We start from the raw sequence: 27,006 nt of genomic DNA, 5'->3' as shown, positions 1-27,006 counted from the left end.
GTTTCTTAATAATATTAAAAAAACTTCACCAGTTCTAATTCAGAAATAAATTTTTATCAAAAGTTGAAAAGTTGGTTAGCATCTTCAAGCAACCTCGGATTACTTACTTGCATGCTAAAGTTTGAAACTGTCTGCTGTTGCTTGTCCGAGTTGTTTAATATTTTTAACATCTTCTAACACAATGATATATATATTTTACGTTTGGGTTGCATATCATTGTTGTTTTGTTTATTTGATAATGAAATTATTTAAATTAATTCACCGTGAACGTAACTTTATTCATTGCTACACTTTTCTTATTGCTACTACTACTACTACTACTACAACTACTACTTTTACTACTACTTCTACTACTACTACTACACCTACTTCTATTACTACTACTAATAATAATACAAATAATAACATCAAAAGTAACAGCGATATAAAAATAATAGCAACAACAAAAATAATATTTTTACTAATACCAATGCTATTTTTGTTACTCATATTTCTTTTTAACAAGCACCGCAACTTCAACCTACTGCAACTTCTACTTGCTACAACTTCAACATACCACAACTTCTTCTTACTACAACTACTACAGCTAAAATACAAAAACAAGTAAAAGTTATGAAAACACAAAATGTAAAGTTCTTACAAGATATTTCAGAAATGAATAAGCTCTCTACACCGACATCGCATCCATTGCAGAGTATGATAGAAGAAATAACACTAAACTTCACACTCAGACCGAAAACTCAATTACAACAGCTTTATGGAACTTTACAACCCAATTCGAACTCCAATAAATAAGAACAGAGTTTCTCAACCATCCAATTAACCTTCGCAAACTTTTAATACTACATAGGAGTACAAAAATTACTGTTTTGAATACTGCAGATGAAATATGTTGTTACTGCTATCCTTACTACTATTATGCCTCTACTACTGCTACTACTACTGTCACCACTACTGCCGCTACTGCTACTACTACTTGTACCTCTACTACTATTACTACTATTCCAACTTTTATTGCTGCTACTACTACTATTGCAACTCTTCTCATGCAATTATGAAAAAATGTTGCACTTCATAACCAAAAACACTGTTTCAATATTTCACAACCAGTAATGCTGTAAAGTGAAACATCTGCTATAAAACTGTCATTTGCTGCTAAAAGATGACGACATAAAAGAAACTTGGAAGAAGTTAGAAGCTAGCTAAACCAGCAGAGATATTGTAGAAGCAACACACGTTCCTCTGTGCCCGCCACACTACCTCGCCAACCAACCATCCCGAGATGTTCTCGCCATTTGTTCAGTAAGACAGCAATGAAAGATTAATATTTATAAAATCAAATCAAATTAATTAGACATACCGTACATGCTACATTCAGACTGAAAAGAAATCAATATCAACAGTATCAAGAATAACAGCGTCAACATATTTAAAAAGTCAAATTCATTAAATTATCATAATATTAATAACATTTCATAAAACAAAATTGATAACAACACACACTGGCACAACATCACAACAACAACATTATTAACCACAACACGAAAACAAATGAAAAACATCGACAACATTTTGACCATAAAACATTACCAACAGTACCTACTACAACATAAACGTCCTAAACAACAACAACAACAAAGCACCAACTTCACCAAAAACAACCACAACAACAAAAATATCATCAACAACAACAACAATGATAAGCAATATAACAAGAACACACATGAACAACAAGAGCCAGAGCCAAACAAGCGATAAAACAAAGGATAAGATTCGAAGCATGAGAATTTTATTTATTGGCATTCAGATGTCAACCAATAGGAAGAAGCGGCACGTGTAATGCACGAGTGGCGCACACTCCCATTGCATTAATGACGTCATTTGCGATTTAATATCTTTTGTTGCACGGATTTTATCATCAATTATTTGTTTTTTAGTTTTCTGAAAATTTTTCCTTTCTCCAAAATTTATAATTTTAAAACTATTTTCTTTCCTCCCTATCACATTTCATTTTGTTTATATTCTTGCATGAAATCGAGGAGGTCCTTTTGAACATTACAAAATTATTTATAAATTTGTTCTTCAAACGTGAAGTAAAACATGAATGTGATAATATCTCCAAAAAAAAACAAAAAAACTTATTTGGCGAGCACCCGTCGGAGAATAGAGCAGAGAATCGTAACATTCCCTTCGCAAACATCCTGGGTAGTCTCAGGCACCGAGACACCTTCTTCATGGCTAACAACGCTTTGCTAATTAATTTTGTGCTCTCAAGTTAACTGAAACCTCTGCCCCACTAACCATACAACTGTTTAGAATTGGAGTTGTTACGAAAGTTTGTCTCGAGCTAAAAAAAAAACGTCAGAATTCCCCAAATGAAATAATTATATTTGTGCATGCGTTTATTTAATTTTTTCTTTAACCTAATTTGGAATTCAAAATCTTAAGAATTTTTACAAAGTACATGTTTGATGTAACTGCAGTAGAAACTTAAAAATAGCCAGACGCACAGTTATGTTATTAAATATTTGTATTATCATCAAATATCAAGGCGGTTGTATTGCTTCCTTCCTGGGATCAATGAAACGTTTGCATATAATTGTAGTCTCATATTTCTTAAAGAATTTGGAAATTTGCATAAGAAACCCGCCAAAATAAATAAACGAACGAGGAGTTATTGTTGATGGAATTCGACGACGACAGATATTAAAAAAAAATATTAATGCAAACAAACAGCAACGAACGATGTTACTTATAAATTAATTAAAAAAAATTTCCAACAAAATCGATTTGTTGAAAATTATTGACGACAACAACAACAATACTGAAAAACATCCAGCTGCAACTTCATGCAAGCAAGATGAACGACAATTTATCAACACGGCCACCTCTCCCACCCTCATATTCAGCGAAGCCACAGCAGCTACCACAACAACCACAACAACATCCACAACTTGTTGTAACAACAGAAGACCAACAAACGTACACTCCTCCCATATACAACTCCGACACTTTTGCCATCAAACCAATATTTTTTCCGGAAATTAATGAAGCTGAACTCGGTGATGATATGATCTGATGTGATGATGATGATGGTGAAATTAATGGTGATACTGATGATGATGCTAATAAAATTGATGATGATGATGGTAATGATGATAATAGCAGTGACAAGGATGAATATGCATTGATTACAGCAGATATGATAAAAATGATTGTAACAAAAAAGTTAATAGCGATGATGCAAAGCCTATGATGTTAATAATGCCAGCCGCTCTAAGGATTATGTACGATGCAGATGAAGATGTCAATTGAAACGACGAAATATTCATTAAGTTGAGAACTGTAACGGCTTTTGATGTTGTGATGAAAATAAAAAAAACTTTTTTAAACGATTAAATTGAAAATGCATGAGAAGAAAATTAAGATTATGTACACGCAGATTACACAGCAGCAAATATAAGTTAAATGTTTAAACAACAAACTCCTTTTTAAAAATCTAGGTACAATCAAATACACATAAACAAACTCGCAGACTGAGCAAACAACACACGCACACATACGCGCACATGCAAACGCACGCACGCAAACACGGGGAGATAGGCGGAAGGCAAATAAATAATGAGATGCACGAGCACACAGCGAGCCGAGTATGCTCCAGCGGGCTGAACCTCCGAACAAAACATCGCTCTGGAAGAAGTGTCATCGTCTTTCTTTGATTCCGCCTGTAAGGTCTTAATAACGAGAAAACATTACAGAATAAGGCAATACCTTCACAAAATTGATCCATACTAAACATAAATTCGTTTTCAACAACTTTGTCAGCTATCTTTCATTTTATCACATTTATACAAATATATATATATATATATATAAACATAAAAAAACAGTATATATATGTGTGTGTGTTTGTTAGTAGTATGGTAACAATATTCACAAATAAAAACACACAAACATGTTTATTTTACACCAAACAAATTACCGTAATCAAATTTATACATGTGTCTTCCATAGTTTTTTTAATTATTTGATAGATTTTACTTAGCCAGTTGTGGCCAGATTGATGCAGAACTAATCCATCAATGAAGAAAGAAACAGACTTGAGTATACAGTCATGCTCCTCCTTTGTATTCAAACGCATCTATCCCATCTAGGTCAATTTTACAACACATAAATACATGCTTGCACACTTGCACACACGTCTGCATAGTTGCACATAAATGAGTGCTTCAAGTATAAACATTTATACCTACATCTTTCCACACATAGGTAAAAAACCAGCCATAAAAACAACGTACCTAGATACGAACAGAAACATATGTGTATTTAAAAGTTTGTTGTTAAAAAATTTATTGTTAAAGGTTGTTGGTGATATTTTGCTGCATGTTGATAATATGACTGTTGTTCTAGCTAGCTCTTTTTGATTTAAGTTTTGCCTTTGATGCGGTGGATCATGGTATATTACTTGATCGTTTGAAGAAATCTCTTTGTGTAGCTGAAGTTGTGATGAGTTGGCTTCTGGATCCAGAAGGTGTGGTTTGAGAATTTGATGTCTTAGCTGGTGTCCCTCAGGAATCTGCGCTTGGACCTTTTCTGTTTTTGGTATATATTGCTGATTGCTGATTTGATTACTTTAGTTGAATTTTTGAATATCTCTATTCAGATGTGTGCTGATGATATTCTAATTTATGGTGCTGGCTCTCTGTCTGAAGTTGATGGTGTGACTTCTAAAAATGTTGGAGCTTTTGAGTGTATAAAATCTTGGTTGAAATGTGCTCGTCTTGTTCTTGATCAAAAAAACGGAAATGATGTGGATTGGTTCTAAAGTTTCACTTTCTAAAATTAGTTCGAATGAAATTATAACAAGTCTATCATTAACCTGTTATCTGTAGTTAAATATCTTCGTTATATGTTAGATAATTAGTTGTCTTTTAAATCTCAAAGTGCTCAAATTAATAAATATTTTTTTGCTTTAAAAATCTAAAATTAATTTTGAAATACGTGTTTTTAGATGTTTTCAGCAACTTGTTGTAGTTTTTATTTTGACCTCGGTTGGATTATTGCAATTTTTTACTTTTTTGGTTAATATTGATTTGCTCAAATCCATTCAATTGGTTCAAAATACTGCAGTTAGGGTTTGAATTAAAAAAATTTGATCATATCTCTGATTGCTGTAATATATATATATATATATATATATATATATATATATATATATATATATATATATATGTGTGTGTGTGTGTGTGTGTGTGTGTGTGTGTGTGTGTAATTATAGATAAACATCAGAGCATGTTTGGCGTTAGTTAACTTAGTTTACCAAACATGCTGTGATTTTCATAAAAAATTGCATTATACATATATGTATAATAATAATAAACAAAGCACATACAATCTCACGACACAAAGCAGAAACGCACTCTTTAAAACATAAACAAACACATACTTACACACACACGTACGCACACACACACACACACACTGACACAGCCACATGCACACACACCTGCGTTCAACTAGAGATGTGTAACATAATTAAATAAACCTCAGAAAGAAACTTTCATGGCTTGGTACGATTGATGTCATTGGTAGATGAAATGAAATTCATTAAAAAACCCTCATCGCTATTGGCTGATTTGTTTCAACACTGTATTTGTGTGTCGGTGTGTGTGCGCGTGCGTGTGTGTGTGTGCGCGTACGAGTTTAGTGGTGTGTCCAAGTTCTGAAATTATTGTTTCTATGTGTTTAAAATTGAATATTTTCGTCTGAAACAATTTAAAAAGATATTTTATTAATGACGGTGATGATCATCATTAATATTGAAGATATGAACAATGCTATAATTGCTATTGTTTAAATATGACTCTAATTTTCATAATTATTATTATCATAATTTATAATAATAATATTATTATTATTAATTTATAATAATAATAATAAAACACTTGCACTGCTAGTGGACAGTGTGCCAGCGACGGAGGCGGACACGTTGATGACGAATGACCATGGCAGGGTCGAGATGGCTCTCTTTGAGGTCAGTGCTCAGAACGGCTGTGATGATGATGAGGAGGAGGATTGTTAATACTTTAACTGTTATTATTATTATTATTGTTTATTATTATTGTTATTATTATTACCAGCAGTTGTAGTCAGTAGTAATAGCAGGAGAAGTAGTAGAAGTAGCAGTAGTAATAGAAGTAGTAATGTGATATTGATTGTAGTGATGATTGATAATCATAACAGTAATGAGTATAATAATGATTGTGATAAGAAAGATTGCAATGCAGAGGATGGTTAGAAAGTTATTTTTTCTATAAAATAATTTTTTTTTAATTTTGAACAAAGTATTTTTCTTTATTTTTGTTTCTTTGTATTAAAATAACTATTTAGCCCCAAAATAATGTAATTGATTTTTTCACTCTTTCTTGCCTCTAGTGAGCTGTTTGTACTTTCTTACTTGCACCATCTTAATACCTACTTGTACCATCTTGATACCTACTTGCACCATCTTGATACCTACTTGCACCATCTTGATACCTACTTGCACTATCTTGATACCCACTTGTACCATCTTGATACCTACCTGCACCATCTTGATACTTTCTTGTACCATCTTGATACCTTCTTGCACTATCTTGATACCAACTTGCACTATCTTGATACCTACTTGCACCATCTTGATATCTACTTGCATCATCTTGATACCTTCTTGCACAATCTCGATACTCACTTGTACCATCTTGATACCTACTTGTACGATCTTGACATTTACTTGCACCATCTTGATACCTTTTTGCACTATCTTGATACCTTCTTGCATCATCTTGATACCTACCTGCACCATCCTTATACCTACCAGCACTATCTTGATACCTTCTTGCATCATCTTGATACCTACCTGCACTATCTTGATACCTTCTTGCACCATCTTGATACCTTCTTGCACCATCTTGATACTTACTTGCACCATCTTGATACCTACTTGCACCATCTTGATACCTACCTGCACCATCATGATAACTACCTGCACCATCTTGATACTTACTTGCACTATCTTGATACCTAATTGTACTATCTTGATACCTTCTTGTACTATCTTGATACCTTCTTGCACTATCTTGACCATCGTCACTCATCTTATATAACGCGCTACCTCGCTGTGTGGGAAATAAAAATCTCATTAGAGGACACTCACAGCAGAAAGCAGCATGAATATTTTATTGAAATTATCTTCGCGACCACTTCCCCGGTTTCTCCCTTTTCCCATAAATAAAACCCCAGTAAACCAACTTACGCCAGCAACATGGCTCATTCTGGCTGACTAAATGAAAGTAATAGTACAACATCATAACCATACTGATATGAAATGGTGGTTGTTTATTTAGTGATGCCAACAAATGAACGATTCATCTTATAAATAGGTGCTTGCACAGTCTCAAATAACGCGTTGATTGCACTTGGCAGGCACTTTGTGATGCACCACTGGCAGTTGTTTGCTTAAAGTGTATATGAACAGCGAACGGCTGGCTCATTCCTATCTCGATTGCGGCTTGCGAATATTTCATGCTGAGCGTGTTTTTATAAAACTTCAGCAAAATGAAAAGTTATTTGCACATTTCTTAAGTTTAATCAAATCGTTACAACAAAAATTATTTTAGGAAACGACAGGTTTTGAGAACATGAAGATTGATAACTTCGAACGAAACATTGAAATAATGATTTTTAAACAAAAACTTAAAAATGGCTGCAGACAAATCCGATAACTGAAATTTATATAAAAATATATAGATAGATAGATAGATAGAGTGTTGCTTAATTTTAATGTAATTTCATCATTAGCGGCTTCCTCTTTGATCGAATCTCATTGCTAGAATTCGCAGTTTAGAGACTAAAACTTGTCAATTTTTTTTTTATGTCAGTAATTAAAAATTAAATGAAACGTTTCAATTAAACTACAACGTATTGACAAAATCAACTGAAATACATTTAAGATTTAGTTTTAATCATTTAATAAAATAGTACCAATCTCTATATATTTCATTTTTAATTTAATCACCAATGTACACAGGAAAAAAAATTTAATTTACAATTTCACGCCACCCACATGAAGATGAAGGAAGGAAGGACCTGGAGTAAGTTCGTGCCAGATTTGTTCCATATAGACGTAGCCTGCACTGAAGAGGATTAGTGAAAAATCAAAATTGGGCCTATCTGCATGATGAATTTGGATAACAACAGTTTCATTAAATTCCCATGACGAACTTGGATAATAATTTTATTTCCAATAAATTGAACAACTTCCATAAAATTCTAGTAAGGAAAATTGAAGAGACAAACCTTAAATTGATTAATGCCAACAATTCGGTAGAATTCATACAATACTGTATAAAATATGGTCTCCTTCCAACTCCAACACAAATACACACAAACACAAACACACACCACACGCGTATATACATATATACATACATATATATATAATATATATATATATATATATATAATATAATTTAATTCCTTTTGCATTCTGGATGGAGCTGCTAGATACCTGACTGTGCGAGACCAGGGACATAGATAAAAGTTGAACTCGGAAACGATTGCATGCCTAACCATGACTTGTTCATCAAAACGGGTTCATACACACACACACACACACACACACATATATATATATATATATATATATATATATATCCATCTTATTTATCGATCGGTCCCTTCGCTGATTTTACCACCAGTAGAAACAGAACTAGAACACATTCTTATATATATATATACATAAATATATATATATACATTTATACATTTATGCATTTATACATATATGCATATATGTATATACGCATATATATATATATATATATATATATATATATATATATATATATATGCATATATTTACAACACATGTACTGTGAAATATATAGAGGCTTATAAAATAAAATGTGTGCTAATACACGTGTTCACCGATATTTGTGTTAGAAAACAATTAGAATTAGTAGACTGACGTGTTTTGTGGGTAACTTACAATACGTGTACACGCACACATCCGTCAAACAGTTTTGTACACCGATGCTTACAACTGCAAACGTATCATCAATGCAGACATTTGATTGGAGTGGCGTGCCTCGCCTCGTATGTACGACGAAATGACGTCATATCAAATATCGGTTTCCACGTTGAAGTCACTCTCGTCAGCTTTTTAAAAACATTCCCGCCTTCGTTGTGGTGAGGTGCAGTGAAATAGTTCGTTCATTTGAATTAAAAAATGGAGATAAGGAAACATAAATGAATTGGATAAAAAAAAAGAAAAAATGTATCAAATGTTTGAGGGAGAGAAAAGTGAGGAAGAAAGTAAAGTAGAGAGAGAGAGGAGAGAGAGAGTTGTTGGTGGTGAATGAATTGAGAGATGAGCGCCTGCAGTGACCGCTTGCATTGTAAGTGTGTGCAGGAAGGCTTTCATGTTTGTGTTCATATGTGTGTTGATCTTAGGGTGATTTTAGGATATGATGTTCTGTTGTTGTTATTATTGGTGTTGTTGTTGATGTTTTGTTGTGTGAATGTTTTGTTGATATTTTGTTGTTGTTGATGTAATGTTGTTGGTGTTGTTGATTTGTTTTACTTGTTGTTTTGTTTTTATTGATGCTTTGTTGTTGTTAATATTTTGTTTTTGATGATATTATGCTGTTGCTGATTTTTTTGCGTTGATATATTGTTGTATATGTATCATTATTGATATTTTGTTGTTGACAGTTTGTCCCGAATGCGATGCTGTTGTAATTAATATTGCGTTGCAAATATGGTTGCGAATGCATTGTTGTTGATTTTAGTTGAGCAAACTTTATTTGACGAATGAAAGTGACAACGCTGGTGATGTTGTTGTTGCAGTTGGTATGTTGAGGTGCAGTGGCATCTTCTTCAGTGTGGCACATGGCCAACATTATTCTCATCAATTCAGCAACGATTGGATTTTTAAACTTTTTTTTGCACTGACCACCACACATTCACCAGAGTTCCTCCCATAAAATTCAACAAATTGTATTTATTCATGTCCATGCTGTCAGGAATTTTAAATTCCTTGCGTGCCTCGTTGCGCTGCGTTTTATTTCATTCATCGTTTCAATCCACTTTCATTATTTATTCAACATCGACAAGCCAGCAAATTTAAACATTTTCATTTCGCAGACATTATCAATCACACGCAATTTCGCACCTCAGCCAACGTCTTCCCCGCGAACGAAACAGCTGCTGTCGCTTCATCATTCGTTTCAAAATCCATTTTACATTTTGAATTTTATAATCTGAAAATAAGCATAAAATCATCGTAGTAAGTTTGTGACGATTGATTGAAGGATGAAGAGGAGGAGCGGCCACTGGTCTCCAGGGTGATCTACAAACTGGCCAACTACGACGGGGGCATGGTCCCGAACCAGGACCTCACTGAACAGATGGACGAAACCGATCTCACTGCTGAATCGACGCAAAATGGAAAAAAGAAGAAAAAGAAAAAAACGAAATCTAAGCAGGTTTGCTGCTGTTATGTTGCCTGCGCAGTGTACTTACTCTCCACGATTTGTCACGCATGCTAATGATGTTGCAAGTTTTATTGCCAGCTATATAATTACATCCATTAAATCTCTTTTTGTATTGTCGTGATTTATCATTTAGTTTGTCTTTTATAATTTGAAATAATTTTTTAAGGAAAAGAACAGCCCAACAATATAAAAATGTTTTTAGTATTTGCAGTCTTTGAGCTAATCCTGCAAAAAAGTTAGGTTTAATTTTTGCAAGAGACTTGTCCATTGACCCATCTGCATCTTTATTGCACAAGAACTCACAAACAAGCCCACATACAAATGCACACATGTTTAAGAAGATACAAAAAAACTCCAAGACTGCTAGACTAAATTACTTTTGTAACTCATAAAATGATACTGCACTTAATATACATACATACACACACACACACACACACACACACACACATATATATATATATATATATATACTATATCACAAATAAGTTTCTAGATATTTTGATTTTTTCCAGAAACTTTGTCTAGAAGTCTAGAAAGGAGCCTTGTATTAAAGTGGCATGTTCGTAACTGTTTCAAGACAATAGCTCTCAAACAAACAGATAGACAAACCAGACTTAAAACTCCACTTATATGTTAACATTTTTTTTACGAACCTTCTAAAAGTATAACTGATGTAAAAGTTAACTGGACGTCATATTTGATGTCAGCGCAAACAAGTGCCCCACTTACGTGTTTATTTGATGAATTATTCAAAATGATCCCATCTGATAAAACATAAAATTGTATAAATAAATGTTCCAATGAAAAACACTTGAGCAAATATTTGGTAATTCAAGTTTTTAAAACATAAAATATATACAATTAGACAAATGCGCCAACACACATCATGATTTTTTAATACTTTTGTAATGAAGCACCATCACAAGAAATGCATATCTGAACAAAGCTTTCCATTTTTACTCTTTTTCATATTCGTTCTAGTAAGTTTTTTCATATCTTTGCAATCTTTATAAAAAAAAACATGCCGTTGCATTATTGTTACAACTTAACGTGCTGTCATGTCAGCAACTCACTCAATCTTTCCTCATTTTCATGCTTTTACGTTGCCTAACATTTTAACATCTGTTCATGAGCTCTAAAATATTTTTAGCGGTAGAGTTTCGTGAACTCAAATTTTGCCAAAAGAAAAACTTTACCAAAAGTATTCCAACTTATTATTTTTTTATGATAAATGTTATTAATTAATATTTAATTTATATTTCTTCCTAAATTGCTACAAATCAGTCTCAGTTTTGTTATTGATATTATAAAATCGATTTACTTCAGGTCTATAGAGTGAATATATTTTATCATTAGAATCATGAATAAAATTTTCTCTAAACATAAAACAATTTTCCGTTTCGGTTCAACGTGTGTGCATCTAAAGAAGCAGGTTCTCGCTACGTCCATGCAAACTGCACATTTTCTTTACGACTTGTCCTCTTTCAAATATTTCTTTATGTATGAGTGCGAAAATTATCTTGTGGTTGAGCATGGGTGCGTGTGCGTGGGTGTATGTGCGTGTATGTATGTGTGTGCATGTGTAGAACACGTTGAAAAAATCTCTTGTGGGATCATTGTGTGTATCATCACTGAGACAATTCTGTACCCTAAAAAATATCATGAAATTTAGTAAGTTGAGAGACACAGGCGATAACATTTTTACATACTCATAATAAACAAAGATACTCAATAATAAACAAACATAAACAGAAAAATAAACACTGCACATTGAAATGCAACAATACATCTCATGAACCTAAAACACAAGCAAACATACATACATACATACAAAACAAACAAACAAAAACAAACAAGCAGACAAACAAATAAACAACAAACAAACATTTGTGCATACATTTGTATAGCAGTCCGCAAAACTGGGAACCGTGTTGGGTGTGTTTTTCCCGTGCATCCAGAACATTTTTGGAGTCATCTTGTTCATCAGACTGGTGTGGGTGGTCGGTACTGCTGGGTGGGTCGAAGCTTTCATACTGGCGTTCACTTGCTGCTGCTGCGTTAGTCGAAATGTTCTTTGTACTATTGTTGTTGTCGCTATCGTATTTTTGTTTTTATTTGATATTGTTGTTGTATTATAATAATTTTGCTTTATGTTATCTTAATGTTGCAATTGAGTTGGGTTGTTTTGTAATAGTGGCGACGAGAAATTTTTCATATTAATGTTTTTACGTCATCTGACGTTAGCTTGTTTTTGTTAACTTAGCGTTGTTGTTGCTGCTGTTGCATTAGTTGCTAACAATTTCAAGAACGCATTCTGTTTGATGTGACGTGCCAATAAATAATATCAATGAGACTAACGACGACACGGCTCGTGGAAATGATGGATGCCCTGCGGTTTCATATTGAACCGACGATTGATGACGCAAATGTTAATAACGATGTACACGGGTATGACAGCAACAATGCCAACATCCCGCAGGTCAAACACGACAACACAACCATTTATTGCCGCTCCTATCTGATTGCATTGCATCCTAGTACTGCAATAAAATTTTGTCGTCAGTGTGTGCTCCCATAAAATGATTCCATTTTTTTGAATGAATGTTTATTTAAAATGACGTCACCACCTAGACGATGACGACATCGATATCGATGAGTGCCATAGCGACGAACGGAGTTGTTCCGGGCGGAGGTTCCTACTTCATGATATCGAGATCTCTCGGACCGGAATTCGGCGGTGCTGTCGGTATTTTGTTCTACCTCGGGACGACGGTGGCATCTTCCATGTACATCGTCGGAGCAGTCGAGATCATGCTGGTTGGTCCCAATCCCGTTTGGTGGTTAATATGTGGATGGATGTCTTGTTGTTAAGTTGATGACTTCCAGCCGTTTTATTCTAATTCGTTATTTGTATCTCATTGGCCAATACAATTAGAAATAATGAATAGTATAATAATAATAATGGATGAATAATAAATGATACAATCAGTGATACTAATGATACATTCAGTGATACCAATGATACAATCAGTGATACTAATGATAAATTCAGTGATACTAATGATACATTCAGTGATACTAATGATACATTCAGTGATACTAATGATACAATCAGTGATACTAATGATACAATCAGTGATACTAATGATACATTCAGTGATACCAATGATACATATGGTACAAATAATACAAAGAGCAAATAGAGAATATTACTGAAACAACTTGAACACACCACTCAGCAATACATGGCTCCATCGGAGGCTGCCATCTTCGGTCCGATCAACATTCCCGAGAACGCATACAACGCTTACCGGGTGTACGGTACCGGACTGCTGCTCATCATGTTCATCATGGTTTTCATCGGCGTCAAGTTCGTCAGCAAGTTCTCCCCGGTCGCTCTCTTCTGCGTCCTCTTCTCCATCGTCTGCGTCTACATCGGGATCTTCACGGCCAACCCCAGCCGGGGACCCAAGTTCGATCAACATTCAAAATATCAAATTTAAAATTTCTATTAATTTTTTATTAATAAACCTTTGGTTAATTACCAATGTTTGTATCTGAAGTCTGTCATGACTGACACTCAACTTTAGTTTGAAGACATTTGGTTTGATAATATTTAAATGGTTTTTGAAATAAGAACTTATGTTCTAGAAACAATGAAAAGTTGGCAGACAAATCACAAACAAAACGGCATGCTAATCCTAACAGCAGCGCATTATATCTCGAACTATATTTCTTGCTGTTACTCCATATTACAGAATCTGTTTCTTGGGACAACGTTTGCTAGCATTGAAGAAGATCCAGGACGAGAATGGAACAATGCAGTGCAACAAATTCTCTAATGGGAGCATCTTCAAAATGTACTGTCCCAACACCACCTACGATGAAATTGACTCCAGCACCGATCCGGACTGTATCTACTTCCGGGAGAACGAAGTGATTGAGAAACCGGGAATTCCTGGTTTGGGAAGTGGAAAGTTTATGGGTGAGACGGGGTTTTTGAGTTTTAGAGTGTATATTGTACATGTAAATATATGTGTGTGTGTGTGTTGTGTGTGTGTGTGTGTGTTTACAACTGCGAAATAATAAAATTTCCTATTAAGTTGTTTTTAAAGTGCTGTGCAGAGAAATGCAAACAGATTATCATAAGCCAACCTCGTCAAAAAAAAACAACAACTTATCAGAAATATTTTTAATTTTCACGCCATTATTTATATGTTCTGTGGCAATGCGATTTTTGTATATCAAAGGAAAGTATATTAATAGAAAATGATTTAAAACCATTTGACATTGAAGAAATTACAGATTATTTAACATATTATGCGAGATGCATGCTAACAAATAAATTAACTATGGATAAATTAGTTTTAGAAAGTATTTGAAACTACTCGAAACAATAAAAATTGTTTCTACTTACTTTTTAAATTCATTTCAACGGCATCATGTAAAACTTGCTCAGAGAACGCCATGAGCAGATACAACAAGGATGGAGACAGAATCGGAACTCAAGAAAAAGGCAACCGCGACAAGGGTGACATCCTGTCTGATATTTCAACTTCCTTCATCGTCCTCATTGGCATCTTCTTCCCTTCCGTCACAGGTTCGTAAATTGGTTTACAATTTCTTCAATACTGAATTTAATTCTTCAGAACATTAATAACAATTTTTATCTCATGGATTCACAGCACGATGCCGTTGAAATAAATTTAAAAAGTAAGTAAAAACAACCGTGGACTGTTGAATTTAAAAAATAAATTGGTGATGTCTGCAGACGACTTTGAACATTTTTGACAATTTTTTATGCAATTTTTCATCAGTGGCCCTCCCACCATAAATAACGCAAAACACTCGATCCTTTGATATTATAATAAGTAATTGTACGTATTTGTAATTGTATTAATGAGTAATGTTAAGATATTGTAATGAGTAATTGTAGCATTTCGCTTAATAGCATTTAAAATTTTGTATGCAAAAGTTAAAAAATAACGACATAATCCCCAGGTCTGATGGCGGGCTCGAACAGGTCAGGTGACTTGGCTGATGCACAGAAATCCATTCCGACTGGCACAATAGGAGCTGTGGCCATCACTTCATTCGTCTGTATCCTTTCGTTGAATAACAATTTGTCGTCGACAACATTTTTCTGCTTTCTTATAAAACACAAATCTCTTCTAGGAACAGAGGTGTAGTTTTTGGAGCCAGTTTAACAAATTTAAAAACACCACAGTATGAAAATTTTGAACCTCTTCAGTATTAACTACAACCTTTGAAACGTTCCCAACGTAACATCATTGCTCGCCATCATCGTGGTCGTCGTCACCATCCCACGCCCCATCAGAGCCAAATAAATCATCATTGTCGTCACAACGCTCATAATAAACGCATCAACATAGTACTTTTATCATTATCACATCAACAACAACGTTATCACTATCAATCCTGGTTATCATAATCATCATCATCAGACAAACAGGCAGACAGACATCATCATCAAACAGACAGACATCATCATCATCATGCGGTGGCCTCGAGCAAGCGCAAGTTTTGTAGAGAGAGATAAAAAAAATAAATGGCATTTGAAAAATGAAATTGCGGCACATCAGCCCGAGATGACGTCATCATGTTGTGACGTCATCATCATATTTGCGTCAACAACATTTATTGGGTCTTCAGTTTCAAAATGACTTTTGAATTTCATTTTTTTCCATGCAGAGGCAGGGGAATGTAGTGGTGCGATGAGTGCGGTGATGATGGTGATGATGACGATGGCGATTATAGTGATGATGATAATGATGGTTTTGTTGATGATAATGATGGTTTCGGTGATGATAATGATGATTGTGATCAGAGATATTAATATTTCAATGAATATATTACACGCAGTCTTACTCTGCCCTTCTTGCATGGCTGCACTGCTAAGAAAGCTGTCATAATCACATGGATGATAAAAAAATTTTAGCAGGGGTTGTTGCGAGTTTTAAAAATTTTTCTATCGTAACTACCGTTCTGAGAACGGATCTCAAGCAAGAAATTGTTACAAATTTATTCAAGATCCCAAATTCAATTTTATACATCGTATAATTAAAAACACAATTTTTTATTGAGGCATAAACAAACACATGATCTTATGTGTATATTACATACATTGGGCTGAGTACATGGTTGGGTTGTATGACGGTATTAAAATTGAAATGTACCAACAAATACGTCGTTTCTGTTCTTTAACGAGTCTGACCGTCGTAAAGATTTGAGCTGCTTGCTGCTGTTTGGTGCTTGCGTGGAGGGCCAGTTACTGCGGGATAAGTGAGTTCTTGATGATGATGTTAATGGTGATGATGGTGGTGTTGGTGATGGTAGTGTTGTTGGTGAGGATAGCAAATATGATAATGTCAGACATGATGGGTATGATGATAAAAGCAGGATTGGTGGTAGCAGTGATGATGGTACAGATGGTCACAATAGCCCATAAAAGATAGACTGGCTGCATTAAATGGACGTTGATGTTTGTTGAAAAGTCCTCAGCCAGTAGCTGGCGAGATAAATGGTTGATGCTTTAAATACCAATTGTGTGATGTTTTAGTTACAAAGATACAAGTTAAAAAGATACAAGTTACAAAGATACAAGTTAAAAAGATACAAGTTAAAAAGATACAAGTTACAAAGATACAAGTTACAAAGATACAAGTTACAAAGATACAAGTTACAAAGATACAAGTTACAAAGATACAAGTTACAAAGATACAAGTTACAAAGATACAAGTTACAAAGATACAAATATGGGCAATGCTGCGTTGGAAGAGAAAAAGCAAAGAGATGAATGAGTTTGAAAAAAGAGAAGAAGTATGGAAAGAAGAGATAGAAGGAGAAAGCAATAAAATAATTAAGATAATATAAAAAAAATAAGAAAAAATAGAAAATGAACGAAAAAATGTGTGAACTTATTTAAATTGGTCACTTGGCAGGATTGGTGAGAGCATGGGCGGTGGCTTGATAGTGTCCCACCTGGCCTGGCCCAATCCATGGGTAATCGTCATCGGGTCGTTCTTCTCAACGTGCGGTGCTGGCCTGCAAAGTCTTGTTGGTCAGTTGGATGTTCATCTTTATTTTTCGAACGCTATAAAGTCTCAATGCGTTGCGAATATTTCACCTGTTGAAATGCTTGTAGTAAAAATGTTTTAAACTGAATTATAAAAATTTGCTAAACTGTTAAAAATTAAGTTTATTTCTGATGATTGAATTTTGAGGTGTTAGATCAGTTTTCATGACAAATAAGCTTTCTTCATCCCACTCACAAATGATAAATACGTTGCTACAATTCGTGTTTCATTCAACACAATGTTACCACTGTTGAGTAATACAACTTCAGAACATGAACAACTTGAACAAATTGTCATTCGTTGATTTCTTGCAGGCGCTCCAAGGTTACTGCAGGCAATCGCCGCGGATGGCGTGATTCCATTTCTGAACCCTTTTGCGGTGACCAATAAGAAGGGCGAGCCGAAGAGGGCCCTTTACTTGACGGCCACGATCGCTGAGTGTGGAGTTCTGCTGGCAAACGTTGACTACATCGCCCCCATCATCACTATGTTCGGTTTCCATTTTTATTACTTTACTATTTTGTTATCTGCTAATAATTTTATTTGATTTTTTTAAGCATTAACCTTATATTGCACGACATTTAAACGAAAATAGTTATCAGCGTTGAAACACGTTAATATTCATCGGAACGCTCAAAGGCAAACACGAAAAAATGCAATTAAATTGACGTTGGGCCTACTAAACACATGCACGGAGATGCTCGGAAAACATTCAGGCACGTGATCTACACGCAAGCAGTCATGCTTATCGATAACAAACTGACCACAGAAACCATAGAAACACAACTCAACTGCAGAAGTATACGCAAAACAAAACCTCATAAGACAACACAACTGTACGCCCATGAAGATAAAACATAAAAATGAATACTAACAGGCACAAACACACTTGCAAATAAAAAAAAACTTAATCGCATACAAAAACATGCAAATACAAACATACTTACGTACATACATGCATATATTTGTATATACATATAAATACAATTAAACACATGCATATAATATAATAAAGGCATGCACATACAAACACACATGCAGGTTCTTCCTGATGTGCTACTGTTTCACGAACATGGCCTGCGCCGTGCAGACCATCCTGAAAAGTCCCAACTGGAGGCCGAGATTCAAATTGTACCACTGGTAGGCGCTGCATTTCTACCATTACTTCACTTTAAAAAACTAATTTATGTTGAAAATAATATCATAGAAGTGTAAAAAAATAAATTTCAAGATGTGAAGTAACTTCTGATTTTTGTATTTGCACACTGCAACGTTAGGTGCTTGTCCTTATTTGGCGTGACCCTCTGCTTGATTTTGATGTTCATGTCGAGCTGGTACTACGCAATCGCGGCTCTGATGCTGGCGGCAGGCATATACAAGTACATCGAATACAAAGGGTAGGTACTTCATCCTCTCATTCAGATCACACACCATCTATCTACACACCCAACGTTTTAATTGCCTGCTAAAACTTTGCTAAAACTGCCTGCCAAGGCATTTAACTTTAGTGCCATTTTTTCAAATATTTTTTATACTCATATATCTAAAATTTCAACAATTTAAAAAATATTTATTTCCATTTAAAAGTATAAAAAATATGAATTACTAAACTAGTGAAAGTAGTTGAATGAATTAAAATTTAATTACCCATCATTGCGTTGAAATTTGTATGTTCACAAATTAAATTAATCCAGCTTGGCTCATTTCTGTCCAATCAATTTACCATAAAATTATTATTCATGCTTACTTTTTGTTAAACGGATGCAATCATAAACTAGGAAATCAATCGAATGTTATTATTATAGATCTTTAATGCAGTCAACAAGTTTATAGAATCATACTCCATTTCAAAATCTAAAATGCGCCAACGTAAAAAAAAGATTCACAATCCGTACTTTGGACAATATAAAATAATTTCTGTTTAAAAGGGCTGAGAAAGAATGGGGCGATGGAATTCGGGGCCTGGCAATGTCAGCAGCGAGGTTCGCACTTTTGCGTTTGGAGGAGGGACCTCCGCATGTCAAGAACTGGAGACCTCAACTGCTCATTCTCATCAAGGGTGGAGAAAACCTGGACCAGAAGTACAGAAAACTGCTAACGTTCTCCAGCCAGCTGAAAGCTGGTTGGTGCTGCTTGCTACACATTTGAGTTTATTTCGGCTTTATTTTCTAATTATGGTGTTACTTTTTTAATATCAAAAATTTTTTAATTTTGTTCTTTTGGTTTTGGTTTTGATTTCGTTTCCACTTAATTTTTTTCACTCTCAATTTGCAAGCGTTTTCTTATTGAAATCTTTGACTGTCTGGCTGTCTGGGTGACTGACCGACTGTCTGGCTGGCTGACTGACTGGCTGGCTGGCTGACTGACTGCCAGACTAACTGACTGGCTGGCTGGCTGACTGACTGGCTGACTGACTGATTGACTGATTATTGACAGGTCGGGGGCTGACCCTGGTGGGGACGGTCCTTGAGGGGGAGCACAAACACCGCATGCACGAAGCCGAGGTGGCCAAGCACACCATCAACGAAGTCATGAAGAGAGAGAAAGTGAGCGGGAGTGATGATGATGCTGTTGATATTGATGATGATGGTAGTGATGATGGTAATGATGACGATGGTGCTAATGATGAGAAAGTGATGATTAAAACGAGAAAAAAACTATTTTTAATATTATTGTAATAAAAAAAGGATGACTATAATGATGGAGATTGCTGTGATGATGATGAAGATGAAGATGATGATGATTTGGATGATGAAAATTATGATAATGGAGATGATGATGGGGATGATTATGGTAGAGTTAAAAGAATGAAAATGATCAGAAAAATATTTCTGTAAAACGGATGATAGTGATGGTGATTTAATGGTGGTATTGATGGTCTGATAAGTGATCGCTACAAGAAAAGGAGCGGTAATTGATGTCGGCAAAATGACTTATGCAGTGGAAGTTTGCTCAGTTTGTGTGACTTCATGAACAAGAGATGTAAAATGACCTGGTTCGAACGCCGACACAAGCCTGACCTACGTGGGTGTGCCAAGTTACTCGCTGTTTTCAGTGTCATTCAAATTCAACGTAACGTTAAGATTAGTGGGAGATTAGTAGAGATGACACGAACCAGAGTTCAAGTACAGGTGATGGCAAAGATGATAAGATTAATTGTACTAATACTTGCAATGAAAATATAGTGGACAGTAATAATAATTATGATACTTTGGATGGTGATGATGATGATGATGGTGATGATGATGATGATGATGATGGTGATGATGAATGTGACCAGGATAATAATAACGACAACGACAACGTTTGTGATGTGGCAGCGTTGATGATTATGATGATTAGAGTTAAGGGTTGTGATGACGGGGTTGAAAAAATGAACGATGGTTTTGGTTACAGTGATAATGATAAATTAAAACGTGAATGAAAAAATGTGTATATGTGTGTGTGTTTGTAGGTTTGTGTTTGTAGGTTTGTCTGGGTTTGTTTGTGTGTGTGCAATCGTTAGCGAATAGAACAATGAATAATAAAGCTAATTATTAATTTCTGCAAAGGTCAAGGGCTTGGCGGAAGTTGTGGTGGCTCGAAACCTTGGAGATGGAATCAGCTTCCTGTGAGTGGATGGTTGTTTTCAAAAAACTTTCTGCCGTTCGATCAAAAACGTCAAATTTGCTCAAAATTTCATCATTAAAAAATGAAATGAAGTTGCTGGGAGGTGTAATCCATCCTCACAACAGGGTCGGCTTTTGGCATAGGCAAACTAGGCAGTCGCCTAGGGCCTCCGATTTTTATGGGCCTTGCAATGCAGATTAAAACAACATTTTTTTAAGAAATCCTTCTTCGATGAATTAATTTTATATACCTAACTGTTTTATTTTTAATTAATCGCAGTATTATGCAGCAAGAATTTATCATAAAACAAACGTATTCAGGTTGAAATTTTTTTTAAATATATAAAATTTTCTTGTGTACGTTTTTAAAAAATGTCACTTGGGGCCACCAAATTTATTTTGCATAGGGCCTCCCACTACCTAAGGCCGGCCCTGCTCACGATTTTGTAAGGCCAGATCTTCATCATTGCCATCACTCGCCAGTCACCGTTAAAACTAACAAAAATATTCATTGCGTTTTTGTCATCAATTTGAATCACATTTAATCATTATTATGACGTCATCATTAACATAATTTTATTCATCAGTTTCATCATCATAGATTTTCACAACCACTACCGTCATCATCACCACCAACATCATCGTCATCATCACCTCTTAAAGTATCCAGGACTCAGGTGTGGGTGGACTTCGTCACAACACGGTCCTCTTGAACTGGCCCGTGAAGTGGAGGCAGGAGTCCAAGGGTTACAAAACTTTCATCGGTCAGTTGGTGGTGGGTCAGGTGGCAAGTTGTCATTTGAACTACCATTCATTTAATTTCTGCGCAATTCAGAGACGACCATTCTCAACTTCAGGCGAATGACGCACATGCAAACAAATTGTTGGCCACGTCGTGTCATGCAGATTTACAACATTCACAAAACGAAAAAATGATTTCACAAAATTTGCGACCAAGCATGAAAAAATAAAAGGAATCCACTTTCGCAACCAAAATACATGATGACGTTCATTAATGATTAAAAATTAAATTCCACGCAGACACGATGAAGCTGACGGCTGACCGCCACTTGGCAGTCCTCATTGTGAAGGGCATCAATCAGTTCCCGGAGAATGGAGACCGACTGGGAGGCACGATCGATATTTGGTGGGTTGTACGTATCCTTTCATTCAATGTGCATCTGCGTTGGTCAGTCGCTCCAACGATCAGGAGATCTCTTTGTTTTATCTTACTCGAAATGGAAATTTTTGTTTTTTGATTTAAAATTTATTTTTGTGATTTGATTGAATGATTGAGACATGTTGAGGTCTGCTTCTTTAACCACTTGATGAACTAACTGCTCATCATAAAACTCGCGCTAACGAATGTCTGCCTGCCACGAATTGAAAACATTTGCAAAAATATCAACGCCATCTATAAAATTCAAAAACATTTCCGTCAACAACTGCAACAACAACAATTGTAACAACAACAACTGCAAAAACAACTACCACAACAACACTGACTGCAACATCAACTACAACTGCAACAACCACGATAACAACAACTACCACAACAACACTGACTGCAACTACCACAACAACGCTAACTGCAACAACAACAACAACAACTGCAACGCTAACTGCAACAACAACAACAACTGCAACAACAACTGCAACAACAACTGCAACAACAACTGCAACGGCAACAACAACTGCAACAACAACAACAGACGAGGGAGGCTTGCTGATGTTACTGCCCTTCTTGTTGACGCAAGGAAAAGTTTGGAAGAAGTGCAAGATGAGGATATTCACTGTAGCCCGTTCGTTCGGATGGATGGACAGCAAGATGGACAGATGGAAGAATGGATGGATGAATGGATGGATGAATGGATGGAAGAATGGAGGGATAAATAGAACAATAGATTGTCAAATAAATGGCTAAATAAATGGAAGAACGAATGAATGGATGGATGAATGGATGGATGGATATGGTTGAGTCAGAAATTCGTCCCGGGTGTTAGATGCATATGCCCTAATCCTTATCCAAATATACTGTAATGAGAGAGGTGTTTAAATTGAATGGTCCAAAAATTTTGATTGTAAAGGTTTTTTTAATTTTTTACAAACCTTCAAATCTCTCTCCGACGTAAGCAATAGATACATACACATTGATTGATAGACTGATGAATGGTGAAATGTGAAATAACTCGTTCTAATATTAGAGGATCATATGAATAACGTTTAGACCAAACAAAACAATTAGTTTTATCGACGAACGAACAACTAAATGATAATGTGAGCAACAAATAACGAAATAAATCAAATAACAGAAATGGAAGACAACAACATTCAAATTCAGAAGGACATGGAGAAGTTCCTGTACAACCTGAGGATCCCTGCCCAGGTCAAGGTCGTTGAAATGGTCAGTTCGCTCGAGCTCTTCTTGTTTATTCATTGAATTGTAAAAATTCGTTGAATTTTAAATCATTGATCGATCCTTCTATCTTTCATGATCCACACTACCACCACCACTACCACCACCACCACGCTGCAGCCCACCAACGACATATCAGCCTACACCTACGAACGAACCTTGATGGCAGAGCAGAGGAACGCATTGCTGGAGAAGATGAACATCAAGAGGGTGTCTTTAACCGTGAGTTCATGATGTTGATGATAATGATGGTGGTGGTGATGATGGTGGTGGTGGTGATGATTATGGTGGTGATGATGATGGTGGTGGTAATGAAGATGGTGGTGGTGATGATGATGATGATGATGATGGTGAAATTAGTGGTGGGGATGTTAGTGACAATATAATCAACGATTTAAAAGAGCCGTATTTCGCGCCGTTATTACGCAATGGCATGGTTCGAACACTGCCTACCCGAACCTGAAAGACCATCATGCGCTTGTGATGTGGCTGGTGCTTGCGCGTGCATACGTAATGAGTCTGTTGCGCGAATGTTTAACTACAAGTAGAGAATGAAATAACGTGCAAACCGCTCTGCGTTTGACAGAGCTGCACTATAAAAAATAAAAAATGATGAATATGCTACTGTACCTGATGTAACACGTTATCAGAATGCATGCACTGTTGATATTGTATCGAACACCTTACTCTTCAGCCACAAATGATAATGGACCAGGCCTACCTGTCAAACATCCAGCACCAGCAACAATCACCGAACAGATGCAACCACCCTGTCCAGCAGGCCTACTTCAGACCCACCCCCCAGAACAAATTCATCCCCATCAGAGACGAGGGTCACCTCAATTATGACGGGGCACGGGTCAGAAACACTTCCTTCATTTTTGTTCTTTATAATTTTTTAACTTTCACATCTTTTAAAAGTATTTTTTCAAAATATTTCCTGTATAATCTTATATTTTTTCTATAAACTATTTTTTTTATCTCCCAACTGTCTGATTGTAATTAGATAAATAAATTTTTATTTAAAAAAACATTTTGACTCTATAAATTACACAAAAATAATTGAACAATACAAATAATTTTTTGCATTTATTTATTTATTGCCATCTCTTCTTGGAAACAAAATTCATCACATTCATCTCATCAATCCACCACGTAAATCTACATAGATTCATTATGGTGATAAAGTAACAATTCATCATGATGACGTCACCATTCATTCAATTCATCAGGATGACGTCACGTCAGTTCATCATGATGATGTCACCATTTACTCAGTTCATCACTTTTCGCATCACCTTCCACAGGCAAGTGGGCGTTTCACAGTCATCCCGGAGAAAGATGACTCCCCTGAACACCACCCCAGTCTTGACCAGCAGCCACCACTGAATGGACAGCAAGCTCAGTCGGATCAGCAGCAGCATCACAACTTCGCCGACGATAACAAAAGCGTTGATTCGTTAGCTGGAGAAAGCAACAACAAAAATATGACGTCATTGGATGGAGGCGTGGATAACGGCACCATTAGCCAATCAGACGATGGCAAGTCGGTTGACGAGCATCAGTCATCTCGCATGGCCACACCTACATCTCCCATCACCACCAACACGACGGCAGGTGGTGGCAGCAGTGAGGACGGGGCGACAGGCAGGTGCAGCGCAAAACTCAACGTCGGGCAGAAAATGTTAGTTGCGAAATGCATTGGAAGATGAATGTTTAAGGACGTGACAAAGGTATCATCCATCATGTCAGACATGCAACAAGAAACGTAATCGAAAAATAATTTCTTTCCATCCAAACCCCTCAAAACAGATTTTTTTAATAAATTACAAATCATAACCACCAAAAAAACTATCACTACGTCAATTTTGAGTGAAAAACGATGTAAGTGTTCAAGGCGTTTTGATCCTGGTTTGCAGTTACTGGGATTGATGAGAAAGGAAGTGTGTGGGGCATTCATTCACACGTAATCCTATGGACTATGCATTGCATGTTGCTGCTGATGGTTGTGAGTGATGCATTACAATGAGCCATAAATGATCATCCACGCAGACGCAAGAACCAAAACGTGTTGAGGATGCAGACGGCGATCCGGTTGAACCAGGTGATCAAGGAGCACAGTTCAGAGGCCAAGCTGGTCATCGTTAACCTGCCTGGACCTCCGAAGGATTCCTCGGGAGAAAAGAGCTGTTAGTCCTTTGATTGATTGATTGATTGATTGATTGATTGATTGATTGATTGATTGATTGATTGATTGACTGACTGATTGATTGATTGACTGATTGACTGATTGACTGATTGACTGATTGACTGATTGATTGATTGATTGATTGATTGATTGATTGATTGATTGATTGATTGATTGATTGATTGATTGATTGATTGATTGATTGATTGATTGATTGATTGATTGATTGATTGATTGATTGATTGATTGGTAGGTTGTTTAGCTGGTTGGCTGACTGGCTGGCTGGCTGGCTGGCTGGCTGGCTGGCAGTTTTCTCAAGCAACATTTCGTTCATTTTTTAAATTTAATTTTAGTCTTCAAAGAGATCTTTTTATAAGATCATCACACATTTATTCTTTTTTTATTCATTAAACCATCTGTTCATCCATTTATCTTTTTAATAGTTCATTCAATTTTTTAATCATTCAATCATTCATTCATTCATTCATTCATTCATTCATTCATTCATTCATTCATTCATTCATTCATTCATTCATTCATTCATTCATTCATTCATTCATTCATTCATTCATTCATTCATTCATTCATTCATTTATTCATTCATTCGTTTGTTCGTTCGTTCATTCATTCGTTCGTTCGTTCATTCATTCGTTCATTCATTCATTCGTTCGTTCGTTCATTCATTCGTTCATTCATTCCTTCTTTCATTCATTCGTTTACTCATTCATTCATCTGTCCACATTTCATTTATTTATTCCTTCCATCCATCTGCTGCACAGACATGGACTTCCTGGAGGTGTTGATCGAGGGATTGGATCGAGTGCTGATGGTGAGGGGAGGGGGCAAGGAGGTCATCACCATCTTCTCGTAAGACGTGTGGACTAGGGCTGTGTGGTGGTGGTTGTGGTGGTGGTTTTGGTGGTGGGTTCATGATCGTGATATCGAGGATCGTGGTAATGATGGTGATCATGGTAATCATGACGTTGATTTTGTTGAATGATAATGATGTTGTTGATGGTGACGACGATGGTGATAGTGAGGTTGTTTGTCGCCATCTGCAGAGATTAAATGACGTTTGCCGCGTGAATTTTTTTTCCTACCGCACGTTCTCCAGCAAGATTTAATTAAGTTCTCCTTCCTGCTGCTTTCATGTGCTCTG

General features: G+C 35.8%; 2 protein-coding genes across 2 annotated transcripts; one reads left to right on the top strand and one right to left on the bottom strand.

Annotated features, from left to right (window-relative positions):
• Positions 1 to 6,467: 6,467 nt before the first annotated feature.
• On the bottom strand, positions 6,468 to 7,136 carry HELRODRAFT_90891 (hypothetical protein; the record flags this gene model as incomplete). The annotated part of the gene is made up of 1 exon (XM_009033454.1): positions 6,468 to 7,136. The coding sequence occupies one exon, from the start codon at positions 7,134 to 7,136 to the stop codon at positions 6,468 to 6,470; it is 669 nt and encodes a 222-aa protein (XP_009031702.1).
• A 5,315-nt stretch (positions 7,137 to 12,451) lies between these two features.
• Positions 12,452 to 26,718, top strand: HELRODRAFT_90889 (hypothetical protein; the record flags this gene model as incomplete). The annotated part of the gene is made up of 22 exons (XM_009033453.1): positions 12,452 to 12,595; positions 13,170 to 13,355; positions 13,778 to 14,010; positions 14,297 to 14,523; positions 14,998 to 15,138; positions 15,540 to 15,638; positions 16,784 to 16,841; positions 17,501 to 17,619; positions 17,950 to 18,124; positions 18,677 to 18,775; positions 18,913 to 19,032; positions 19,564 to 19,757; positions 20,072 to 20,181; positions 21,187 to 21,245; positions 21,907 to 22,007; positions 22,285 to 22,401; positions 22,956 to 23,045; positions 23,556 to 23,647; positions 23,780 to 23,869; positions 24,997 to 25,167; positions 25,719 to 25,848; positions 26,627 to 26,718. Coding segments are annotated over 22 exons (2,847 nt in total), but the record flags the coding sequence as incomplete, so codon positions are not given.
• Positions 26,719 to 27,006: the final 288 nt, after the last annotated feature.

This window comes from Helobdella robusta (assembly GCF_000326865.2).
Source record: "Helobdella robusta unplaced genomic scaffold HELROscaffold_91, whole genome shotgun sequence".
NCBI classification, from domain to species: Eukaryota; Metazoa; Annelida; class Clitellata; order Rhynchobdellida; family Glossiphoniidae; genus Helobdella; species Helobdella robusta.
Note: the sequence above shows the minus strand (reverse complement) of the source record. Positions and strands in the feature narration are given on the sequence as shown.